General features: G+C 44.6%; 1 protein-coding gene across 3 annotated transcripts in view; it reads right to left on the bottom strand.

Annotated features, from left to right (window-relative positions):
- Positions 1 to 12,212: 12,212 nt before the first annotated feature.
- TRRAP (transformation/transcription domain associated protein) overlaps positions 12,213 to 24,757 on the bottom strand; it is a 141,165-nt gene continuing 128,620 nt past the window's right edge. For all 3 annotated transcript variants that reach the window (XM_073648014.1, XM_073648015.1, XM_073648016.1), the window contains 4 exons: positions 22,462 to 22,646; positions 16,894 to 17,097; positions 15,451 to 15,645; positions 12,213 to 13,449 (listed from right to left, as the gene is read on the bottom strand). In XM_073648014.1, the coding sequence (XP_073504115.1) occupies positions 13,165 to 13,449; positions 15,451 to 15,645; positions 16,894 to 17,097; positions 22,462 to 22,646 (869 nt within the window). In that variant the 3' untranslated portion in view covers positions 12,213 to 13,164. The remainder of the gene's footprint in view (positions 13,450 to 15,450; positions 15,646 to 16,893; positions 17,098 to 22,461; positions 22,647 to 24,757) is intronic.

Here is a 24,757-nt window from a genome sequence, read left to right as displayed (position 1 = left end):
GGATGATGGGGGTAGTGATAGTGCAGAAAGGAGAGTCAGAGACGTGAGATGCAGTTTCAGGGTTTTTTTACTCACTGGTGTTCCTTCAGTCACTCTGGCCTTGAGTGACCACCCGAGCCGTGCTGCATTCACCAGGTGTGGGACTCGGCTAACCCCCAGGCAGTTCCGGAGCGTGGTCCTGAGCTCCCTTCTCTTTCTCTCTCTGCTGGCCGTCCCCACCAGGGATCCACCTTTGTCCGGTTCCCTTGGGCCTCCTGGTGGCAAAACCTTCTCTGGCTTTCCTGACCCTACTTTTGGTGTACCTTCCTGGTGGATGTGGTGAGGGTCGTGGCAAAGCTTGACCACGACCTCCGGTTCCTGGCTAAGGGTTACTTTTGCCTCCGCCAGCTTGGGATCCGGTGCCCTCTTCTGCCAACCCTTCACCCTTTTGGCTTAATTCTGGGATCTCAGGGTTCCCTCTGGCTCTGCGTCTCTGGGCCTTTCTTCTTCCTCCTCCACTACAAGCCTGGCCCTGGAGCTGGGCCCAGCAGGAGCCACAGCTCCCTGTCAGCCCTCCTGGCTGAGCTCCTCTGCTCGGCTTCTCCTCAGGCTGAACTGACCCTGATCTAAGATGGTGCCCACCATATATACTCCCTCTATGTGTGAGCCCAGGTGACTAGCACCCAATGGGCTCCTATCTCTATGCCCAGAGCCCCTCCCCTATCTGCCCCTACACTACTGGGATGTTCCACCCCCCTCCCACTCCAGCCAGGGACAGACGCTGTCGTACCTGCACATTTATCTGGTGGGAGTACCGTAGTTCTGTCCCCCGGAAATGGGATGTATGTAGTGCATGCAGCCTACTGAGCTCAGTCCCACACTCCATCCTTACCCGGGAGTGGAATACCACACCTCTGGGTCGAGGTGCAGTACCCCTGTAGCAGCCGAGTCCTCGGGGTGCTACATTCCCCCCTGGTAAATCACAGCACGTCCTCGGGCTGTAAAAGAGTAAAACATATAAAACCTACAAATTTTTAAAGTGCACTCATATATAAAATATAACTTTCAACCCATCCCTTTATGGGAGGTACTTTTCTCTTAAAATGTTACAGGTATAAAATGTTACGGATACATCATAAAATAACATTAACTCTTTCAGCATAATAAAACTTTTCATATAAAACATTTCTGACCAATACGTCCTTGATCTCTGGCCACCGTGCAACTTGTGACCAGGTAAAAGTGCAACAGTCTCTAGTTCTAAAATAGAAACGCAGTCCTTCTATAAAACCAGTAGGGGGCGCCTTAAGAAGCGCAACTATTTACAGGGAATATGGCCGCTCTCAGTCCTCGGCCAGTGGGGGTAAGGGAGTGGCTGCTCACAGTCCTCAGCCTGTGGGGAGATGGGACACACTGGAACAGTTCACACTTGTCCCAACGGGGAACTCATAGGGCATATACCCTTACGGGTAACTATATACAGTTTCAGTTCACCTCTTAATGGTGATGATGCCCTCCTGCTCCTTCCTGAGGGTAGGCTTCAGACCCGTCCGGGTCCTCTTGTTCCTCCTCCCACCGCAGCTCTTCTTCCGTCAGGCGATGTACATGAAGGGCATAGGGTCCTTTGGCACACTGGTGCCGGGTGAAGGTGACCTCGTCACCCAGGTACAGGTCACGACCACGGTGTCCCTCCGGTAGGTGAGACTCGACATCTCTGCGGGTTACAAAAACGTCACCGGGGGTTTTGTGATCCCTGATGAAGCCCCAACCGTGCTGCAGTTGGAATTTGATTACAGTCCCGGTGGCACGGGGACCGTGGGCTGCACGGGGGTTCCGTCGGGTCCGGCTTTTCTGCTCTGCACTCTGGATTTGCAGCCGCTCCTCGCGGACCCGCCTCTCTCTCCTTTCTCTGTCAAAGACCACTAACTGCTGCCGGCAGCACTCTGCACGCTGGGCTGCGGCCGCCCGGGTCTCCTCGGTGAATCCCATCAGGTCCTCACCGGTGGGGTCCCACTCAAATTGGGCGTCCTCCAACGGCAGCGGGTCAAGTTTGGCGGGCGCCGGAGCCGGAATTAGAGGTTCATCCAGAGGCCGTTCCCTCCGGAGTCGGGGATTGACGAACTCCGGTGGCCACCTATGCTGGGCAAACAAATCTTCTCCCAGGGGTAGCACGATGGAGGTTGAGGGCGCGATGATTGCCGCGGCGCCCGGGGGCACTTTGAATGTGAAGGGCACTGTGGAAACGGCTGCGCCCGGGGGTACTCTGCCCTGTGACCAGGCCGATGGCGCTTCCTGTTTGGTCGCACTCTGATTTGAGGCGCGTGACGTCACGGGGAGCGCGGCCGCAGCTCCTGCCGCGTGAGGCCTAGTTTGGAGCGGTGGCGGTGCAGCGACGGGCGCAGTGAACGGGATTTCGGGCTCTGCGACGGGGAGCTGGGGCAAGTCCTCGGCCTCCGGGTACGGGGTGTTGACGTCCCCATTACCTGCTTCCGTTACTTCAGCTCCCTCCACGGCGCCGTCTCCGGCCTTCGTCCCTTCTGCTCTCCCTTCAGGGGCAGGCGTGCTCCTCGCTGCGGGCGGTGTCTTTTGCTGGCGGGTTCCAGCCTTCTGGGCCATCTCCTTGCTCCACTCAATCAGCGCTTTTTGCTGTACTTCGGCCATCTTCCGTGCTAAGCCCTCCAGCGCGGTCTGTGCACGCTCCCGGTCTCGGGGGAGCTGTGCCAGGATCTCCACCAGGCCTGGTGGGGTGGTGGCTTGCCTCTCCCTCCATCTCCGGGTGCGTTCTCTCCAGACTCCTCCAGGCTGCACCCATCCTCACTCTTTTGTTCTTGATCCGCCCACACTCAGGGCGGTCCTGGGGCAACTTGGTGATTGTCAGTTCCAGGGGCAGACCCCCCACGCTGACGGACATCTCAATCATTACAGTCTCTGATGGTGGGGGCGGTCTTCGCTTTTGGCGCCATTCTTGGACCTGGCCCACGATAGGAGGTGGTCTCTTGCCACCCTCTGGCACGCCCATAATGGCGTCCGCTCTGCCAGGGCGGGAAATCTTCTCAGATGGCGGGAATCGTCTCCCAGTGGCGGGAAACTCCGTGGATGGCGGGAAAAAGCTGCAGATGGCGGGCAACCGGCGGGAAATGATCCGAGATGGCGTCCGATGGCGGGGACCCTCCGGAACTGGCGGGAGACTTCTTTTTACGGTACATTTAGACTTTTCTTCAGGCACGCAGTACCCGGTAGTTGCGGGCACGTGATCCTGCCGACTACGCCAAAGTTGACGCGCCCCCTGGGCCATGTTCAGGGGATACCCGGAGCCGGATCTGACAGGGGTAGTAGTCCTCGTGGCGGTGACCCGGTCCGTGCCCAGGGTGTCAAACTAAGTGTGTGGCAGTCTTTGTAGATGTTGTTAAGTGTCGACTACGCCACCCGTTGATTTGCGGTCACAAGGCCGCCGCTGCAGAACAGTCCGCTGAGGCCGGTAGTATGGGTGCAGCGATGGTGGTATAACCCCCAACGGGAGGGTTATGGCCTCAGGGCAGCTGGTGCGGATGATGGGGGTAGTGATAGTGCAGAAAGGAGAGTCAGAGACGTGAGATGCAGTTTCAGGGTTTTTTTACTCACTGGTGTTCCTTCAGTCACTCTGGCCTTGAGTGACCACCCGAGCCGTGCTGCATTCACCAGGTGTGGGACTCGGCTAACCCCCAGGCAGTTCCGGAGCGTGGTCCTGAGCTCCCTTCTCTTTCTCTCTCTGCTGGCCGTCCCCACCAGGGATCCACCTTTGTCCGGTTCCCTTGGGCCTCCTGGTGGCAAAACCTTCTCTGGCTTTCCTGACCCTACTCTTGGTGTACCTTCCTGGTGGATGTGGTGAGGGTCGTGGCAAAGCTTGACCACGACCTCCGGTTCCTGGCTAAGGGTTACTTTTGCCTCCGCCAGCTTGGGATCCGGTGCCCTCTTCTGCCAACCCTTCACCCTTTTGGCTTAATTCTGGGATCTCAGGGTTCCCTCTGGCTCTGCGTCTCTGGGCCTTTCTTCTTCCTCCTCCACTACAAGCCTGGCCCTGGAGCTGGGCCCAGCAGGAGCCACAGCTCCCTGTCAGCCCTCCTGGCTGAGCTCCTCTGCTCGGCTTCTCCTCAGGCTGAACTGACCCTGATCTAAGATGGTGCCCACCATATATACTCCCTCTATGTGTGAGCCCAGGTGACTAGCACCCAATGGGCTCCTATCTCTATGCCCAGAGCCCCTCCCCTATCTGCCCCTACACTACTGGGATGTTCCACCCCCCTCCCACTCCAGCCAGGGACAGACGCTGTCGTACCTGCACATTTATCTGGTGGGAGTACCGTAGTTCTGTCCCCCGGAAATGGGATGTATGTAGTGCATGCAGCCTACTGAGCTCAGTCCCACACTCCATCCTTACCCGGGAGTGGAATACCACACCTCTGGGTCGAGGTGCAGTACCCCTGTAGCAGCCGAATCCTCGGGGTGCTACACCTGTATACAGGAGAGGTGCCAAAGTAAGGAGTGGAACAATCAGAGGAAAAGTATAATAGAAACGAGTCACCACTTCTGTATTTATCACCCACTCCTGGTTTTGGCTTACAAATACTGAATGTGTGAACGTGGCCTTAGACTGGACAACGCCCTTTAAGTTCCAAAGTCAAAAAAGAGATTGTGCACTGATAAAAATAAATGCAACAATTTATTTCCATTATCTTTTAAGTTGCATTTTTTAGAATTTACCATTACCATTGAAACCAGTAGAGGAACTGGTTAATGGACGGGCGGCTTTCAAGCACTTCCAGGAGGCTAGCTAATACCCAGGAGATGTCTTCCTATTGTGAATGACAAGGAGTCTTCAAGGCTGGATTCTGAATTAATAATCTTACTGAGCGAGCACCTAAAGTCTAAAAAGAATTCTGTCCAAAGAAATTACTTCAAGGTTTTAGAAAACCTCAATGGGAAGAAAATCATAAAGTTCCCAAATTACATTTCACTTATATACACAGCTGAGATGCAGCGATAAAGAAGTTTTACTCTCCTGGTTGTTATTTTTTTTCTTTTACCTGAAACAGTATATGTCCTTCAGGGAAATAAATCCTCGGTGATTTTTCAGACACAGAGCTCCAAATTCTCTGCATAGACAAATGATAAAATAGTGATTTCCTGCAGCCACCACTAGAGGGAGCTTACTACATACCGTTTATGCATTTAAATCAATAGGAAAACAGTATGCAGCAAACTCCTGTGCTCCCCCTAGTGGTGGCTGGATGCTTTTAAATTTATAGCTTTACGAAGTGTCCCCCATAATAAAGATAATATTGGACCCCTATTAGGCTGATGGGATTTGCCAAAGACAGAAGGACCTGGTGTTAAATTCTCTCTTTCCTTAACCAATGGGCCAATTTTCTATCCTCTTGTTTGTTAAGAATATTATCCTGAGATGGTATCACTAAATAGCAGAACTGCTGGACCAACCAAATCTTCCCATGTATGATTTTTATTTTTTACAAAGATCAAACTTCTTTGTATAGACAGAGAGAATTAAATAGTGTTGTCTGGCACCACTAGAGGGAGCTTACTGCTTACTGTTTATGCATTAAACTCAATAGGAAACAAGTATGCAGTAAGTAAACGCCCGTGCTCCCCCTAGTGGTGGCTGGAGGCTTTAGGATGGAGCCAAGTAGCTCCCATAATAAAGATAATAATGGGCCCTTACTAGGTTTGCCGTCAAAGACAGACAGATCTGATGTTAGATTCTCTCTTTCCTTGACCCATGAGACAATTTTTCACCCATTAGTTAAGTATATTCTCAGGAGCAGTGTCAGACTGAAGAACATTGGGCCCACCAGAGGATTTGATTCTGAGGGTCCACCTTTCTCCCCCACTCAAGAGCCCCATAGCAGCTGCAAGGTTTGCACTATGAACTCTCCTGAAGGAGAAGCCAGGGCCCACCGGAGGATTCTACGGTTCTCTGGTGGGCCAGTCCAACCCTGCTCAGGAGATGGTAGCACTTCATAGATATCACTAAATAGTAGAACGGCCTGGACCAACCCAATCCTCTTGCTTGTGCCTATAAGTTTTTTAACATATGTAAAGAGAAAGAGAGGATAAGTGTCTTCTTGCAAACACCACTAGGGGGAGCTTACTGCATACTGTTTATGCATTAAACTCAATGGGAAACAAGTATGCAGTAAGCTTCTGCACTCCCTCTAGTGGTGGCTGCAGGTTTTTACATTTATGGCCTCCTATTAGGGTGCTAGATTTTTGCTAGCAGGGACATAAGGGCCTTGTGTTTTCTTCCCTGGTAATGCAGCTCTGCTCTACTTACATGGGACTGTTCAGTCCACGTATAAGAGGGGCACCGTTTGTAATCTCATACGAGCCCTCTAAGCATTATATTTAGAATCTGGCTAAATAATGAATGGATTGAGCAAACTGTAGCATAAGTACATTGCCCTTATACTGCACCATTAAAAGCTATGCAGACTTGGGACACGTTGCCCTTGGATATGATGCACAGCCCCGAGCAGATACAGGCGAACAGGTCACTCACATATCTAGATCAGTCACAATACCTTGCAGAGCATCGCGTCCCTGTGTGATGGACTTCATCAAATATTGAAGAGGCTGCAGACTGCTTTATCCACATCCATAGTGATCTAGTGGAAAACCAGAAGACACATCATGTATCAGTAATCCTGTGTCTACCCATCCCCGGTGGCACGTCACAGATTAATACAGTCACCATACATGGCCTGCAGCTTCTGCCACCTAAATCCTGACACTGAGCCGCCATAACCCCCATTATAAAATATTGATAGCCACATCTGGCTGGTGGCAAGTCAATTTACCGGTGTTCACGACGAGGAATGAACAAGAAAGCATGAGTAATTTTAATCTGATTTTCCAGAAAATAATGCAATTCATTTTTATTTGGCAACAATGGCATATGACAAATGCTGGATTATCAGATTTTCTGGATCGTTTTAGGCAAATTGCCTCTACAGCGAGGTAGAGGACTAGAACTCTAGCACCACCTACTTCAAGTAGCCATCCTACAAGTCAATGTAGACCCTTTAATGAACCTTGCCATAAGACTTAGGATAAAAACCAAACTACTCTATTTGCAGACATGTTTAGGGGTGTTTGCCTCTCCTCAGTGCAAAGCATGAGATCTGATTTAGCTGTATGAGAGGCCTCAGACTGGGTTAAGGGGTAACGTTTCTCATTGGGGAGAGTGAAGCAGCTGCGGAGACTTATACTCCTTAGACCCTAGTCAGAAGCCTTTCATGCCAAATCAGATCTCGTGCTTTGCACTGAGGAGGGGCAAACACCCCGAAACATGTCTTCAAATTGAGATTCTGGTTGTGCTGTTATCCTAACAAGAAAGAAAAATAGACAGCGTCCTCTCCAGGGTGATAGTGAAATAAAGTTGTCTTTTTATTCCGCCATATACAGCTTTTATCCTAAGTCATGAGGCAAGGCTCATTATTAGGTCAGTATTGAGTTTTAGAATTGTTACTTCTAGTCGATGGCACTAGAGTTCCGGTCTGCCTTTCTGAAGAGGTATTTTGAATAATTTCCCAGAAGAGCATTGCGTGGCCTATAAGTCTCCTTACAGTGGCATGCCACTCTCCACAAGGAGAGACGTTACCCTTAGACACCTAGATAGTCCTAGAAAACATTAAATGTCCTGTTTTTTAGAGTATGATAAATCCCACATGATTTCTTGATTATCAGAAAATGGATTAAAGGACAATCTCTGTATTGCAATTTTTTGTTAAAGGGATTGTACAAGATTAAAAAAAAAAAAACAGCACCACACCTTTCCACTGGTTTTGTCTGGTATTGCAGTTCAGCCATATTCTCCTTAATGAAGCTAAGCTGTGACACCGGGAAACACATTGGGCAGGTACGGTGCAGTTTCTGGAAGAAAGCAGTAATGATTTTCTAAATCTTTATTAAATCTTTCTTCTTGAGGATTCATCCCTTAAAGGGCCCACAGGAATCTTACATGTATCCTACCAGGAAGATTTGAGATAAGGTTTCATGTCATTTCTTAAAAATTATGTTGCCTTAATAGCCATCTTGACAGGTTAGAGATGTAGAGTGTCCCTCAGGGGGAACCGCTAAGAATTTTTTTTTTTTACAATACGATGAAATATTTTCATGATGAGATTACTATTGCCGTGGTTCTCCAGCAGAGGAATAGTCAGGTCTCCTGGCAGGTCTGTTTAAAGGGAACATGTCATTAGATTCCAGCTGCCCAAACTACGGTCCACCCGAATCAGAGCCTGGCTGTGCGATTGCCGCCAGGTATATTTTACTCTGAATCGTCGCAGAATTTCAGAGAAAACATACGGTAATTTTAAGATTCGGCGAGAGAAAAGACTAGTACGATGCGATCCCAGGCCGACTTCTGCATGCCATGCTCCAGTTGATTGACAGGTCTCGTCCTATTTACACACACACTTGGGCTGCAATCACATAGCCAGGTTCTGATTCACGCTGACAGTGGTTCTGGCACCACGTATCTAATGACAGGTGCCCTTCGCCTCCACAGCCATTTTTCGTTTTTTTGCGCTTTCATTTTTTTTCCCCTCCCCTTCTCCCAAGATTCATAACTTTTTTATTCTTCCATCCCTATAGCCGTATGACTACTTATTTATTACGGGACAAGTTGCAGTTTTCAAAGACCTCATTCATTTTACCATATAATATGCTGGAAAATAGGAAAAAAAAAATTCCAAGTGCAGTGAAATTGTGAAAAAAAATGTAAGCATGGTGTTTTGGGGTATTTTACAGAGTAAATTTTGTGCTAAAAATGACCCTGAAGCATGACTCTTCACATCAGTACGATTGCGGCAATACCCAATTTGCCGTTGGGATTTTTTTTTTTTTTTTTTAGTTTAGTTGGAGAAGAAAAAAATTCAGACGTTAAAAAAAAAAAAAAAAATTACCACTTTTCGAGACCTGCAACATCCTTATTTTTCCTTCCTGTTGCTTGTTTATTGCTCGACAAGCTGACAGTTTTGATACCAATTTGGGGTAGATAAATTTTGCCAAATTTTTATTGCATTTTTTTTTTTTAAATAGGGAGGAGGGGTGACTGGAAAAAAACCCGGAAAATCTGTGATTAATTTTCTCGTTACGGTGTTGACTGATTGGGTTAATTAATTTAATGTATTTTTTTAATTCTTTATTTTTAAAGGGGTAGTCCAAAACCAAAGGGGAATTTTTACTAAATGTCTATCACAAACTAAGCACTTTTCTAACATAATTCAATTAAAAATTGCCCACTGTTCCTTCTCTAGTCTTGTTTTTCTTTAAAGTTTTAACGACGTTTCGTTTGAGTTTCCCAGCATGCACTGGGGATTCCCAAAAGGGACGTCATCAGGGAGTCGAGGCTGCTGTCACCACCCACGTCAGTTTCATGTGAAGGCTGTCAATTCCAACACATACTCAGTATGCGCTCTAAGCAATGTGCACCAACACTGCACTACTTTGCCGGACGTATATATATATATATATATATATATATATATATATATATATATATATATATATATATATATATATATATATATATATATATATATATATATATATATATATATATTTTTTTTTTATAAAATTTGAATACAGAGTGAAAAGAAGGAACTTTTAATTGAAGTATATTAGAAAGGTGGTTAGATTATTCAATTAAATTTACATTTAACTCGCTTTTGGTTTTAGACACCCCCTTTAAAGGGAATAAGGGGGGTGATTTTTTTTTTGTACATTTTTTTAGTCTCCATTTGCTTATACTGCAGCCCTACTATTGAATTATATAGTGTAAATTGCAGTCTCCTTTGAAGTTCAGCAGAACTACAGAGGAGTGCCAAGGCAGGAGGCCCCCAGCTATCATGGCAAAAGCATCGGTCCCCTGCGATCTCGTCATGGGGTGCCAAATGGGATCTGGTGCGTGAGAGCACCAGCAACCATGTCATTTAAACGCAACTGTCAGAGATTGACAGCGGTGTTTAAATGGTTAACAGCTCTGCCCGCAGCACTTAGACATAGCCGGTATCTGCAGAGCTTAGCTACTGAGCCCCCTCCACATACAAGAACCCCCACAATGACGCACCCGTACGATATATTGCGTTAAGGGTGTTTAAGTAAATGCTTGTTTTCCTCATGAAAATTATTCTGGAGCATTTTTCTCATTATTCTATGTTCTATCATTCTCTGTTACTTCTCCTAGAAAGGTATCAATAAACTTGCAACTGCAATGTACAATTGGGTGTGTCCCTACACAGTAAAAAAGTCATCACTGATTGGACAGGGACACACCGCCAACTAGTCCCATTCTTAATTTACACAAATTTTTGAGAGAAATAACAAAAGATCATGATATTCATAATAAAAAGTGCCAAAAAATATTTTTTTAGATGAAATGAAAGTATTTACTAAAACAGACATGTCAGGAGAATGGTTAATTTTTTTAAGGTATATATGTATGTATATATATATAGTTGTGGAGAAGCGGCTTGCTTGGCTGTACACGGAGGTAGCCACAGAACACTGTCTCTTTAAGTTTCGGTTTGGTTTATTAAAAACGTCATAAACCAACCTAGAGTTCATGCAGTAAACACAGCCCATTCAGCATAACAAAATAAAAAGATACAGCACAGTCCGTATATCGGCCGGGGTCCGGCCACTAAGGGTTAACTACACATGGTTCAGTTTTAGCTCAACACATGCAAGCTCATCTCTGGAGCAAGTGTCTCCAGATACTGAACCACACCTAAGTCACAAGGCTGGCTATTTACAGCCCAGACCACATCCTGGGGTGGAAATAAGGTGAATGGCCTCCCGCCCGCATTATAGTCATTTACAAAAAAACATGCCCTTTTAAATATGGCTGATTAACCCTCTCTGCAACTACCATGCAGGAGAAGACTTCCACGTTTCACATCACTGAAGCTAATAGCCTCAGTGAAACATATCTTCCCTCCAGTATTCTGCCAGTGCATTTGTCACAATATATATACATACACACATGAAAAATATATTTATGGAGTTTTATTTTCTTTGGCCAATAATATAAAAAATACTGAAATGTAGCAGCTTTCACATGGTCACTAAAGCAATCACTATAAAATGATGCTTTCAGCAACTTACTATTCAGCATTTCTGTGTAGACTGGGGCAGGCTTAACAGTGATGTTTCATCAAACTTTGCATAAATCAATAGTGCAAGCAAATGTAAGAAGGTATCTGTTGATAACTTATCAGAAAAATATGTACACAACGAGCCACTTCTTCAGTACCCCACCACTCTCTGCGTCCTGAACTCATCATTTATTCTGAAAAACTTCTGGACTCCGTCTTGGTCAAAACAAGACAGATTGCCAAGCTCACTGAGGCATCAGATTACAGCAATATTTTGAAGTCTACGGAGAGGAATGAAAAAGGCAGAGACTGATTATGCTGCAGCTTTCTAGAGTTGAATTACACACCAGAGCTGGATAAACATCAACACTGCTCAGTACTGCTGTGTAATTTTCTCCATGGTGTTTCTTGGGGGGTGCACTACATAGAGAAAGAAGAGCAGGAATCCCTTATGTCTCGTTGGGTAGTGTATAGTATATACACCATAGCAGCTAATCTTCACCCACTTGGTCAAAACAAGACAGACTGCCAGCTCACTGAGGCATCAGATTACAGCAACATTTTTAAGTCTACAAAGAGGGAAGGAGTAGAATGAAAAAGACAGAGACAAACAAAGACTGATTATGCGGCAGCTTTCTAGTGTTTTAATAACACACCAGAGCTGGATAAACATCTACACTGCTCAGTGCTGCTGTGTAATTTCCTCCATGCTGTTTCTGTGGGTTGTACTACATAGAGAAAGAAGAGCAGGAATCCCTTATGTCTCCTTGGGTAGTTTATAGGATACAACGTAGCAGCTAATCTTCACCCACTAGCTCAGAGACAACTGAAAATTAACAGCTAGAGCCTACAGAGGGGAAAAGTGTTGAAAAATACAAAACATATAATGGCCAGAAATTGTGTTATATCGCACTAAACATATGAATGAGGCTCAGTATATGCAGCTCCCCCCCGTTACTACAAATGTCTGGGGGAGGCAAACTGTACCCCATTTTGTCTTTAAAATTAACTCCCTTTAATTTCTGCGTGAAGCCATAAAAACTTCAAAGCTACAGGGAAAAAAAAACAAAACCTCGCGAGAAGTTTTTCAAAATGATTTATTTTGAAAACGGATGTACAAATACTTGTAAGAACGAATTCTCTTAACACTGGGCATTTATAAAACAGCTCCTAGCAAAGAATGACAGAAGCGTAACCAATCCCTATTAAGTATAAACCAGTTGTCGTCAACGCTGACAAAATATTTCCCCAAACAAAGGAGAAAAAAATATATAGTCCATGAATCGGCCTCTGCACCGAACCGGGTACTACGTACATTCACATAATGGCCTGGCGAGCTCGATCTAGACTCCATGCTTGCAGAGCGCTTATGTTCAAGAGCTTTATATAACAAGGGGGGGGGGGGATCTATACATTATTTTGTACAACCAAGTCCTATTAAAAGAACCATTCAGATGAACATTCCTCCTAGCATACGTGGCTCCGAACCGAGGCGCCATTGTGACATTTCTGCTATTAAAAAATATAAAACATTACAACTCTTTTGGATTATTATTTTTTTCTTGGTTCTTAGAAAGAAAGAGCACAATAGCCAAGGGAAACCGGGAAAAAAAAAAAAAATCATTGTGTGTCTGTACAGGGTCCTTTTGTGTTTTTCATCCTCTATAGCTGCTATTTTATTAGGCTTTGAAATGTGTTTGAACTTGGAAAAAAAAAATCATTATTCTCTTTGTAGAAAGCATGGCGCTTAATGACATGAGAAAGGAGTGTTCTGTAAACATGATCAGCTTCTTTAGAGACCGGCAGATTGTCCCTAAAAAGCCCAATCACATGTGCTGTAATTGTAGAATTCGTCTGAGCCAGCGATGGTCCATAAAATATGGTTTTCTCGTCTACACTGGGCTCGGTGTAGGACGTGGCACAACCAAGAGAGTTGTACAAAGCAGAAAAAAAAAGAAAAATTCACAGCTTTAAAACCCCAATATTAACCAAGACTCTTGTTGGGGTTAAGTCAAAGGCATCAAAGGCCGGTTTAGAGCCAGGGATGCCATGCGGGGTCCATACGACACAAGTTATCCAGACTATTGGCAGCGGCTACTAATGTGTTCACTTTGCTCTCCCCTCCGTCGAACTGGGCCAGATTGTGCAGCCGGGTGACGATGGCCGTGACGGCTTTCTGAACCAGAGAAACCAGCTGTTGGCTGTCCATGTTCTCGGGCTGCCCGGCCGGCGAGAGTGGAGAAGAAGTATCCTCTTGCGTCTTCTTGTGCCAGGCAATTATTTCATCCCTCAGAACGGTTTTCAGAATGCCATCAACCTGAGAAAGAGGGAGAAGAAATGGGATAATTATAGTGCAATGAGGAAAAACAAGTGGCATCTGTCAGTAGGATCAACCCTCCTAAGCCATCTATATGGGCATGTAGGTCACAGAAAGCTGAATAAAATGATACCTTGATCTCTGCGATCCGATGTCTTATACCTGAGAAATCCATGTTTTTCTTAATATGTAAATGAGCTGTTAAGATCTATGGGCTGGACATAGATCTCCCTGAGAATCTGCCTCCAGAGATTATTGTAAATGAAAGGGGGAGTTACCAGGGTGAGACATGTAATGACTGACAGTCCGCTTTCCTGATCTGCATGTCTCAAACTGTTAATGCCCCCTGATAAAGCCCTGTAGGCAGATTCTCAGAGAGATCTATGTCCGGCCCATAGATCTTACCAGCTCATTTACATATTAAGAAAAACATAGATTTCTCTGGAATAAGACATCGGATCACAGATATCAAGGTGTCATTTTATTCAGCTTCCTATGACCTAGATGCCCACATAGACGGCTTAGGAGGGTTAATCTTACTGACAGATTCCCTTTAATAACACATTTAATGTAGGTGTCTATTTAAAGCGACAGGTAACATTTTTCCAATGTGTATTTGAAACCACAATTCAATGGTATTTAAATGTCTAAATAATTAGCAATTGATGTCAAAGACTGGATGGGATCCGTACTGGCATCCACTTATCTCCTAAAGCACAAAAATGGGTTCAGAGTGCCTTTAGTAAAATTCGACTGACAAATAACATGAAATATGAATGTGAAAAGGCCCCACTTAGCTGAAAAGCAGGCAGCGAGAACTGCCCCAGCATGAGCTAGCCTACAGCTACTTCCAGCATGTAATATTAATAGGAGTGTTGGGGTTTATATCGAGAAGACATGGCGAGCTACTTAATCTACTGTGCAGAGTTCTGCATCTTCTCTTCTACCCTCTATAATAAAATATATGAGCCAACGCTTCTGAATTGTCAAACTGGCTTCAATGGACTTGGCAGGAAGCGTTAGCAGCTGCTATGACTGGACACCTCTACTAATCGGCCCAGACCTGTCCGTACAGCTTTCAGCAGGACAGAATTTGGGTGGAAATGAGATAATGTGCAAGAAAATTATTATGGCCACCTCTGAATAAATTCTACCCTGCAGGGACGTGCTATTAAAATGACGCCATTCCAACAATGTATTGCTTTATGGAGGACGTGTGCCTTAAAGGGGTTTTCCCACAAACAAAAGTTAATTTTAATCAATAGATCTTGGAATGATAATAGGTTCCACAATTGGATGTGATTAAATAAAATGTCCCCGTGTTGAGATAAACTTATAAATGTGCCCCTGCTGTGTACTGTGTAATGGCTGTCTCACCCTGCAGAGATGCTCCAGTTCATGGTCGGCACATACCACAGCTCCTGGGTGGAAGAGGACGCAAAAGAATATACAGACAGGACAGCAGGAGATCGCAAATGATTCTTTGTGAGGAAAAAGAGGATTTTTGGTACTCACCGTAAAATCCTTTTCTCGGAGCCTTCATTGGGGGACACAGGAATCCATGCTGTGTCCCCCAATGAAGCGATAGAGAAAACATTTCCCTGCCTATTTTTAAACAATATTTTACTTCAAAGAAAGAATCCTCTGTGATCCCCTGCTGTAATGTCGGTGTACTCTTTTGCTTCCTCCCCTTGCCCAGGAGCTGTGGTATGATCAGACCATGTTCCTGCACGGTCAGACACAGCCATTACACAGTACACAGCAGGGGCACATTTATAAGATTATCTCAGCACAGGAACATTTTATTTAAACACATCCAATTGTGGAAATTATTATTATTTCAAGATCTGTTTATTAAAATGAACTTTTGTTCGTGGGAAACCCCCTTTAAATTGAATATCCTGTGTCTCTAATGCCCATGTGGAATTTGTGAAATTGATAAAAGTAGATACATGAGCAAAGTTTGCAACATTTGTATATGCCTGCGTTAATCGAAAATACCTTGAAATTTGGCTGTGCAAAGCAACGAGCAACTGCGATCATGGAAGCAGTCAGGGGGCCGGACACTCCGATGGTTGTTAAAAATTCAGAAATATTTGGGGTGAGTCGGAACGGAACAGGGCGATTAGCATCCAAGTCTCCAGTGGCATCATTGATATCGAACCGAAAATAGGCAACGTTCAGCTTTCCGGTGTCCTATAAGGATGCAAAAATGAAGAAAGTAACAAGGATGAACGTTAAAGGGGATTTATTGGCATTTATGACATATGTTTCAGTAAATACTTGTATGAAAAAAAATAAAAAATATTCTGGAGCATCTCTTCTGAGAACTAGGTTGCGAGGCTCATGTTATGCCTCCTGGAAATGGGGGAATCCTACAATCTCCTACACCGTTAGCACTCAATGGCCACTGGCAATGCACAAACTATTAGAGGACAATTTACTCCTACATTTCCAGGATGAAAGTCAGCGACAGTTCTGGACACCAAAAGAATTAGAAAAGAACAAGATTGAGTCGGCTTGACCCATCTGAGTTTAAAGACCACGATTTCCGGACCGGCTGAGGGTCTCCTGACCTCGTATATACCTATGGGAGACTCTCGAAGACCTTGGCTGCTCTGGAGGTTGCTGGTCACCTATTTACAGGATAAATTAATAATTGTAGGGCATCTAGATGCTAAAACCAGTATTGATACTGAGAACAGATGTCAAGAGAGTCTGCTGTTTGAATGGAGAAGTAATGAGCATGTGTGACCACCTCCTGTAGACAGTCCATGGAGCAGTGGCCCCACATTCTCAATTGGGCTCCATTAATACAGTAGACTTTGGGACGCACGTTCTCATTATTTATGGGGATCCCAGTTATCAGACTGCCAGTGAGTGCATCAGTTTCTTTCCGTATTGGCAGAGTTGAGCTGTGGCATATGGTTGGCGTTATGATTAAGAGTGCTCATTGTATTCCGGGACCCTCTGGGGCTTACATCCAAACTCCCCCGCAAAACGGGATTTGAACGTAAGCGTCGATGGAGCCATAGGTTATAATGTTCTCTCAGCCAGCACAGTTATAGCCTATGGCCCCATTGGTGCATAAATCCAAATTTTTGAGTTGGGGTTCAGCCGAATGCCCCGACGGAGTCACCGAACATGTAATGTGAATGCACCCTTACAGAAGGAGGGTCTCAGGTCCTGTGTTTTTTTTTTTATACAAGTAAGTTTTTCCATTAAAATGCTATCCTTTCAGGTCTTACTCTGCTTCACTCGATAAAATGCACAAGGCAAACAACACCCTTAATCTAAAGCACACAGCAAGCAACTGCTGATCCAGTCCACAAGCCTCTGGCACTGAAAGGGTGAGGCCCGGCGTGCAATTAAAGGAGGATTTGTCCAGTGGTGCACTGCTCTAGTGGTTTGATCGGTGGCCGCTTCCTCAAACACTTCACATACCTGTGCAATCTGCAGCATCTCTGGATTCAGCCTGTTCAAATGAAAGACAAATTCTGCAAAGCCGATCAAAGCCAGCTGGATGGTGAACATTTTCCGGAAGGTCCAGTAGTCGGTGGCATTGGGGAATGTATGGAGAGCCCATTCCTTCAGCATGCTGCGCGGCACCATGTTACTCTGAACTTCCTTCAGGATGTCACGCAAGACCTACAACAAATCAAGAGAGGATTCCTATTATTTCAGGCGACGGCCTTGGGTGTAATCTAGATGCTTCAGAAGCTGATTGATAGCTTTATAGCGGCTACCTTGAGAGTGGATGATGGAGATTGGGGATGTGATGTGCCGGTGAGAAAATGCCTTCACCGGGGTGGGAAAAAAAGAAATAAAAAGGAACGTTCTCAGCAGTATCGCACAGCGAATGTTCCTAGTTATTGCTGAAAGCTCTTGTGCTGTAGGAGTAGTGGACCGTAACTGTAAAGACCCAAGACGTATGAAATAAAGGTCATAAAATATAGATCAGAACCCGACAGGTACCGGCAGAAATCAGACGGCGGCTGTAAACTGCAGCTAATGAGTATCAGCACCAGGAATGGCTGACCGTGTAATACCAGCTCTTCACTGATTAAAGGGGGCTCCTACTTGTTAGAAGGTATAATAAAACATGGAGTTTTTATTGACATATATTTAAAATACAACATAAAATACATAAAAAGTGGGAAGGAAACTAGAACAGAAAAGAAATACACAAATGTATCAAAATCAAATCACATAGAGTGCCATTAGCTATAGCGCAAATCAGCTACCATTTAAATAAAGTGCAAATTAATAGTGCAAAGAAAATAAGCGCCACCGTGAGGCCACAAATACTGCAAGTGCAGGAAAAAAATCACATAAAATGCATATGCACAACTGTTTTTGTCACAGTTTTTTATGCATTTTATGTGATTTTTTTTCCTGCACTTGCAGTATTTGTGGCCTCACGGTGGCGCTTATTTTCTTTGCACTATTAATTTGCACTTTATTTAAATGGTAGCTGATTTGCGCTATAGCTAATGGCACTCTATGTGATTTGATTTTGATACATTTCTCAATTCTTATAATTTGATATATTTAATGAACATAATTATGGTTCAGTGATTTTTGTGATTTTGAGCACTTGCTCTATATGGTGGATATATCATGTTATAACTGGCTTGTGTATTTCTTTTCTCTTCTAGTTTCCTTCCCACTTTTTATGTATTTTATGTTGTATTTTAAATATATGGCAATAAAAACTCCATGTTTTATTATACTGGCGCTAATCTTCCAAGTCGTTTATAGGTTTATAATTCTTTACATGGAAGTGCTCTTGAAATTTTTGGGCTAAAAATTTTTTGGGGATTACTTGTTAGAAGGGTCTCGAGCTGATCATCAACTGTCCCACTGCTATGATCCCCAGCAATCAGCTGATAAGTCTGTAAACCTGCAAATGTCTTAATTTACCTACAAAGCCACCACAAGGAAAACGGAGAATTACACAGTGCTCGTTAAAATCAAAGAGATGCCTTTGGTAAGCACTCTCCGCTCTGGCCAAGAGATTTGGTTCCTGAACATAAGAGCCCCCCCAATTAACTCAAAGAATTCCCTAATAGAAAATAAGAAAATGGTTTTTTTGAAAGTGCACAACCCCTTTTATAAAAGAGGGTGTTGGAGAGGTCAGAGCCTTAACTTGGTAAGACTAATCCTTTAAGGAGCAACTCTGGTGTAGAAATTTTGAGAATTGTTCCATAGGTTGACAGTAATAACTAGTAGAGGTGGGGTGGTCATATCCCTATCCCAACACAACCTTAAGAACGAAGCTATTCCCACCCCAACCCAAAAAAACTCTGAATGAGGTTCCCTATGTCCAAGACTGTTCATGTCATTCTAGATGCCTCCTTGGAAAGCAGATCAATGAATGGAAGAACTCATGCACAAATTCTTTGTAAATACTCTACGATCTGGCCACGAAATGAGGACCGTGAACATAACCCCAGTCCGCCCTCACATTTCCCAAATAATATGTTATATGTAGGGTTTCTAAACTTTACAACCGCCTTAGTAAAAAGAGGACACCTTACCGAGAGAGAACAAGAAAAAAAAAATCTTTAAAAAGAGCAATTCTACCCTGTGTTCTAAAAGAAGCTGCAAGACCTTCTCCAGAAGTTGTCAGTAATGATAGGCAGAGGGGGTTGTCCTATTTCTGACCCAAAAAAGCCATAAGAATGAAGCTCTCACAGCAAAAGTGGAAAGCCCCAAATCTGATTGTGGTCCTCCTCGGTCGCTCAATATCTCCAAGAGGACTCAACTCATGCGCATTGGCCCCTTAGAAAGCATTGTGATTGATGGAAGAACTCATGATGCATGAGCCCTTATGGTGCAGCCAACATTTATATGCATTAGCCTGCATGTCTCGTTATATTCGCCCTTCTCCATCTGTTTGCTGCTATTATATTACCTGATGAATTCCTGAAAGCAGAACTCAAGTTTTTTTCTTGCATATCTGCAACCTGCCCTCTTCACCTTCTTTTAATAGATTATCAGTATATAGTCAGGAGACAGAATGGTGTTCTCCTACACTTTAACTGTGTGACCCTAGCTGCGTAATAATCATCATAATCTGTGATATTTGTTTCTCTCCCACATGTGGAGAAAGTGTGTGCTACATTCCATGCAATTACATCATACAGGCAGTTCTGGTAACAGGGTGACCGCCCTTAAGAGAACATAAAGCCATGTAATTTCAGGTAGTCACCATGCACCATGTCAGGAGACAGAACGGTGTTCTCCTACACTATAACTGTGTGACACTAGCTGCGTAATCATCATCATAACCTGTGATATTTGTTTCTCTCCCACATGTGGAGAAAGTGTGTATTACATTCCATTCAGGCAGTTCTGGTAACAGTGTGACCACCCTTAAGAAAACATAAAGCCATGTAATTTCAGGTGGTCACCATGTGGTCAAATGAGCTAAATGAGTAAAAGGATACCATGAATTTTCAGACAAAAAGGAACAACTACATAATATTATATTATCTGAATTATATATAGTGGGATAATAGTGACAGGATGAAGTTTAAAAATAATAATAATTGAGTGATTTAACTTGAGTCCAGTTCCCTAAGGGCGGACAGTCCAATATTCACAATCGGAGTCAAAATTCAGGAAGATATGAAGGTAGATAAAGTAATTTGGGGGTTGCATATTGATTGCAGAGACACACAGACACTTTCGCACTCTTTCAGCACATCTACCAAGGTGGGGACCTTCTGTTCTCACCGGTTGCCATGTTATTTAGTCTCATTTAAAGTTTCGATTTGATAGATCTCACTTCCGCCTGGTGAAGACTCCAGCAGATGCCTAGCACATTATTTATAGAGGGTTCAGTAAACTGCAGGGGAATTATTAGCAGTAAAAAGTAGCTGAGAAATACAGACCAACTGTTTTTTAAAGAGCTTGGAGTGTGCAAGACAGCTTTACCTAGATAATTGGAGAATAAAATGTTATGCGCTGGAAGCCATTTTCCCCCTTTTTTTAATGATACAATCCATTTGCTTCAATTAGAGAAATGGCTTTCTTTATAGGATATTAACACTTCTGTCTTATTAAGCCACAAAGTCTCATAACTCATCCAAGGCCGTACATTTACCTGTCGTGTATGTGGTGCACAGAGCGGACCTACTGCAGAATGCTAAAACTCCACACAGCGGCCTGATGCTGGGGTGACTGTGCTCAGATAGGGACAGGTCCACCCAGGTTGCTGTCATACTCACCTACTGAGCTGCCAATCAGGAGTGTGGGTGGGGTTATACAGGGCTCAACATTCTGAGCACTGTGTGGGAAGGGTTATACAGGGCTCAGCATTCTGAGCACTGTGTGGGCGGGGTTATACAGAGCTCAGCATTCTGAGCACTGTGGGCGGGGTTATACAGAGCTCAGCATTCTGAGCACTGTGGGCGGGGTTATACAGAGCTCAGCATTCTGAGCACTGTGGGCAGGGTTATACAGAGCTCAGCATTCTGAGCACTGTGTGGGTGGGGTTATACAGAGCCCAGCATTCTGAGCACTGTGTGGGAGGGGTTATACAGAGCTCAGCATTCTGAGCACTGTGTGGGTGGGGTTATACAGAGCCCAGCATTCTGAGCACTGTGTGGGAAAGGTTATACAGGGCTCAGCATTCTGAGCACTGTATGGGCGGGGTTATACAGAGCTCAGCATTCTGAGGACTGTGGGCGGGGTTATACAGAGCTAAGCATTCTGAGCACTGTGGGCGGGGTTATACAGAACTCAGCATTCTGAGCACTGTGTGGGAGGAGTTATACAGAGCTCAGCATTCTGAGCACTGTGGGTGGGGTTATACAGAGCTCAGCATTCTGAGCACTGTGGGCGGGGTTATACAGAGCTCAGCATTCTGAGCACTGTGGGCAGGGTTATACAGAGCTCAGCATTCTGAGCACTGTGTGGGTGGGGTTATACAGAGCCCAGCATTCTGAGCACTGTGGGCGGGGTTATACAGAGCTCAGCATTCTGAGCACTGTGTGGGAGGAGTTATACAGAGCTCAGCATTCTGAGCACTGTGGGTGGGGTTATACAGAGCTCAGCATTCTAAGCACTGTGGGCGGTGTTATACAGAGCTCAGCATTCTGAGCACTGTGGGCAGGGTTATACAGAGCTCAGCATTCTGAGCACTGTGTGGGTGGGGTTATACAGAGCCCAGCATTCTGAGCACTGTGTGGGAGGGGTTATACAGAGTTCAGCATTCTGAGCACTGTGTGGGTGGGGTTATACAGAGCCCAGCATTCTGAGCACTGTGGGCGGGGTTATACAGAGCTCAGCATTTGAGCACTGTGTGGGAGGAGTTATACAGAGCTCAGCATTCTGAGCACTGTGTGGGAGGGGTTATACAGAGCTCAGCATTCTGAGCACTGTGTGGGCGGGGTTAAACAGAGCTCAGCATTTGAGCACTGTGTGGGCGGGGTTATACAGGGCTCAGCATTATGAGAGGCACAATAATAGCACCTGGGGCATAGATTGTATCACACTGTGTCGGAGTGATGCGTATACAGTTGAGGCCGTTCCTGGTACTGCAGCTATGACCCATGAATGAAATGATCAGTGCAGTCTCTGTCGGCAGAGTTTCACCAATGAGATATTGATAGTCTATCCTAAATAAAGGCCAATAGTAACTGATTGGCGCAGTTCTGAATCTTGCAGAGTTGCAATAAATTCTGGATTATCAGATGCCAGATTAAGTGCTAATAATATATTTTATGTTAGCTTTTTTTCCCCAGACTGGTATCCTTGGCGTAATCTGTGTATTATTTCACTAGTCTGCTAAAGGAGTTAAAGAAATGCCAAAAGTGTGGTTTCCCGGAGCAGATGGACCATATGAACGGTCCGTCCACCTGCCAGGGATGACGAGGCTTATTATCATCTGTCGTGGACATGACATCTTCCCACGGCAGCGATACCACAGGGTGATCGGGCCGGAGCAGGGTGAGAATAGCTTTACAGTGCGGCTTCCATATTCATTAATCACAGACTCCGTACCTGATGACTGGCCTGGGTCCCTCGCGCTTGAACTGTGGCCAATCTGTCATAGTATCGTGAAATAGGGTTGTCATGCTCGATGCCTTTCTTGGCGCAGCGTTGCTTATAGATCTCCACCAAGGAGAGAGAAGAGGGATTGTCTTCCACCAGACGCATCTGCGGTGAGACGGCCACGACGCGGGGGACTGGAAAGGATTGTAAGGAGAGAGAGAAAGGGGGGAGATTGATTAATGCAAAACGATAGTAATGCAGATATCATCATGGAAATGCTTCTACAGGACCAAGAAAATAGCCAAAATAATTACCTGCCCCCTCCCTGACCAACTAAAAGGCATGTGCTAAAAACTGGGGGTAATCAAAAAAGGCATGAGTGACAATAAAATAAAATGGAACTTTATATACTCCGCAAAAAGGCCGGAGAGACTGTACTTTACTTATATTTCCCAGTAAATATAAATTTTGGAGCACCTTTGTTTAGAATTTAGCATTGTGATGTTCCTCTATTGTTACTCCTGGAAAAAAAATATGAACACTGACAACAGGGCGGTACCACACCATCGTCAGCACTGATTGGACTTTTTGATAAGTAGAATTATAATGCCCAGTTAAAGGGGTATCCCCATCTCCAAATCCTATCCCAATATGTAGTAGGTATAATAATATTAGCAAATACCTCCAATTAGAAATGTAGTATAGTTCTTCTGTTTTGCTATGTCACTTACCTCATGTGCAGGGCATTGCAGTAGCTTAGGTAGCCACGGTTACGAACCACTAACAACTGTCACTGTATCAGTGGTCGTAAGCATGGATACCTAAGCTACTGTAATGCCCTGCATATGGGGTAAGTGATATAGCTAATCAGAAGAACTATACTACATTTCTAATTGGAGGTATTTCCTAATAGGAAAGCCAAGTATATACTAAGACAGACATGTCAGTAGAGCAGTCAGGACCTACTGAAAACTTATGGTACTAATCAGTTTAATAGCAAAAGAATAAACAGAAAAATCCTAACCATTTCTAATCAGCAGATTTCTTGACTACTTTACATCCAGATAATGAACATACGGCGCTTTTACGTTGAAATACGCAAAACACCGATGGGACGTGAAGTTCTGTAGAGCAATGAGGAGCGGGGATCACACCGGGTGATCTGAATGGATCAGAGTAGATAGAAAGGGATCCTTATTTCAGACCCTAATCTACTAGACTAACTCCTTCCAGCTGACCTGGCATGCCTATGCATCACATGGAGCTCAGTGGTTATTGTGTAATGCTTCACTTGACCCATGGAGGCGCTGCGGTGATATGGAATACTTAGTGAGGGTCCCCCAGATAACAGAGATTGTCACAAGGGGATTCAGAGGTTGGAAGACCCCTTTATAAAACAGATCTAGGTTATGAATCCCATAAGTGATGGGGAAATTTGCCCAAAAAAAAGTGAAAGCTCATTACTATGGATATCAGTTTAGCTTTCTTTCGGTGGCTATTAATGTGCGGCTTATTTAATGTGTAATAAAATAAAAATGTGTCTTTACATTTACAGAGAGGTATGAGAGTAGCACACCGTCGATGCATTAGTGACACCGCGGCTGGAAAAGACAGGGCTGAGCAGGTACAGGCTGTCATCCGCAGATTACCATTCGCATTATGAGATTAGAGGAGCTGTTCTCTCGTCTCGCATAAGCCATAATAAATATTTACTTGCACAGGATTATCGAGCAGGACGGAGCGACGAGATGTGCGGCTGAGTGTGCCTGAATTCATGAAAATTTAAAGGGAGTCTGTCAGCACAGAATGACTGTTCAAACCAAGCACAGGTGCACCCTTGGTGTGGCCAAACAGTACAGTGCACCTTTCCAGTTACTAGTTCATTCTCGCTCCTGTCAATCGAGGAAGAGGAGGAGTGGAAAGCAAGTAAGCGAGAAGGTGCAGTGTTTGGCCACGCTAAGGGAGCACCGAGAGCATGTGCTTGGTTTGAACAGTCAATTTATGCCGACAAGACTTCATCATGTAAATGGACACAAAAAAGAATAAGCGGCTCTGCAAATGTAAATCCTTACTCATCTTATTCTGATTTACAGGCTGTATTATAGATCACAGCTGTTTTCGCTATTCTGAAGGCTTCAGAGCTGAACTCTCACAGTATTGTTTGCGGTTTCACTGCCCTAACACAGTTTGCTCTGGTGATTTCCATTAAAGAGGTTGTCCACTATTCAAACAATCCCTTCTGAATCTCTATATTTCCTCCCAGTAAAATTATAACACCTATACTCACCTCTGCTGCCAGCGATGT

This window comes from Phyllobates terribilis, unplaced genomic scaffold, assembly GCF_046119375.1.
Source record: "Phyllobates terribilis strain yellow unplaced genomic scaffold, ASM4611937v1 Scaffold_9__5_contigs__length_417890890, whole genome shotgun sequence".
In the NCBI taxonomy this organism is placed as follows: Eukaryota; Metazoa; Chordata; class Amphibia; order Anura; family Dendrobatidae; genus Phyllobates; species Phyllobates terribilis.
This window is presented reverse-complemented; position numbering and strand designations above follow the sequence as displayed.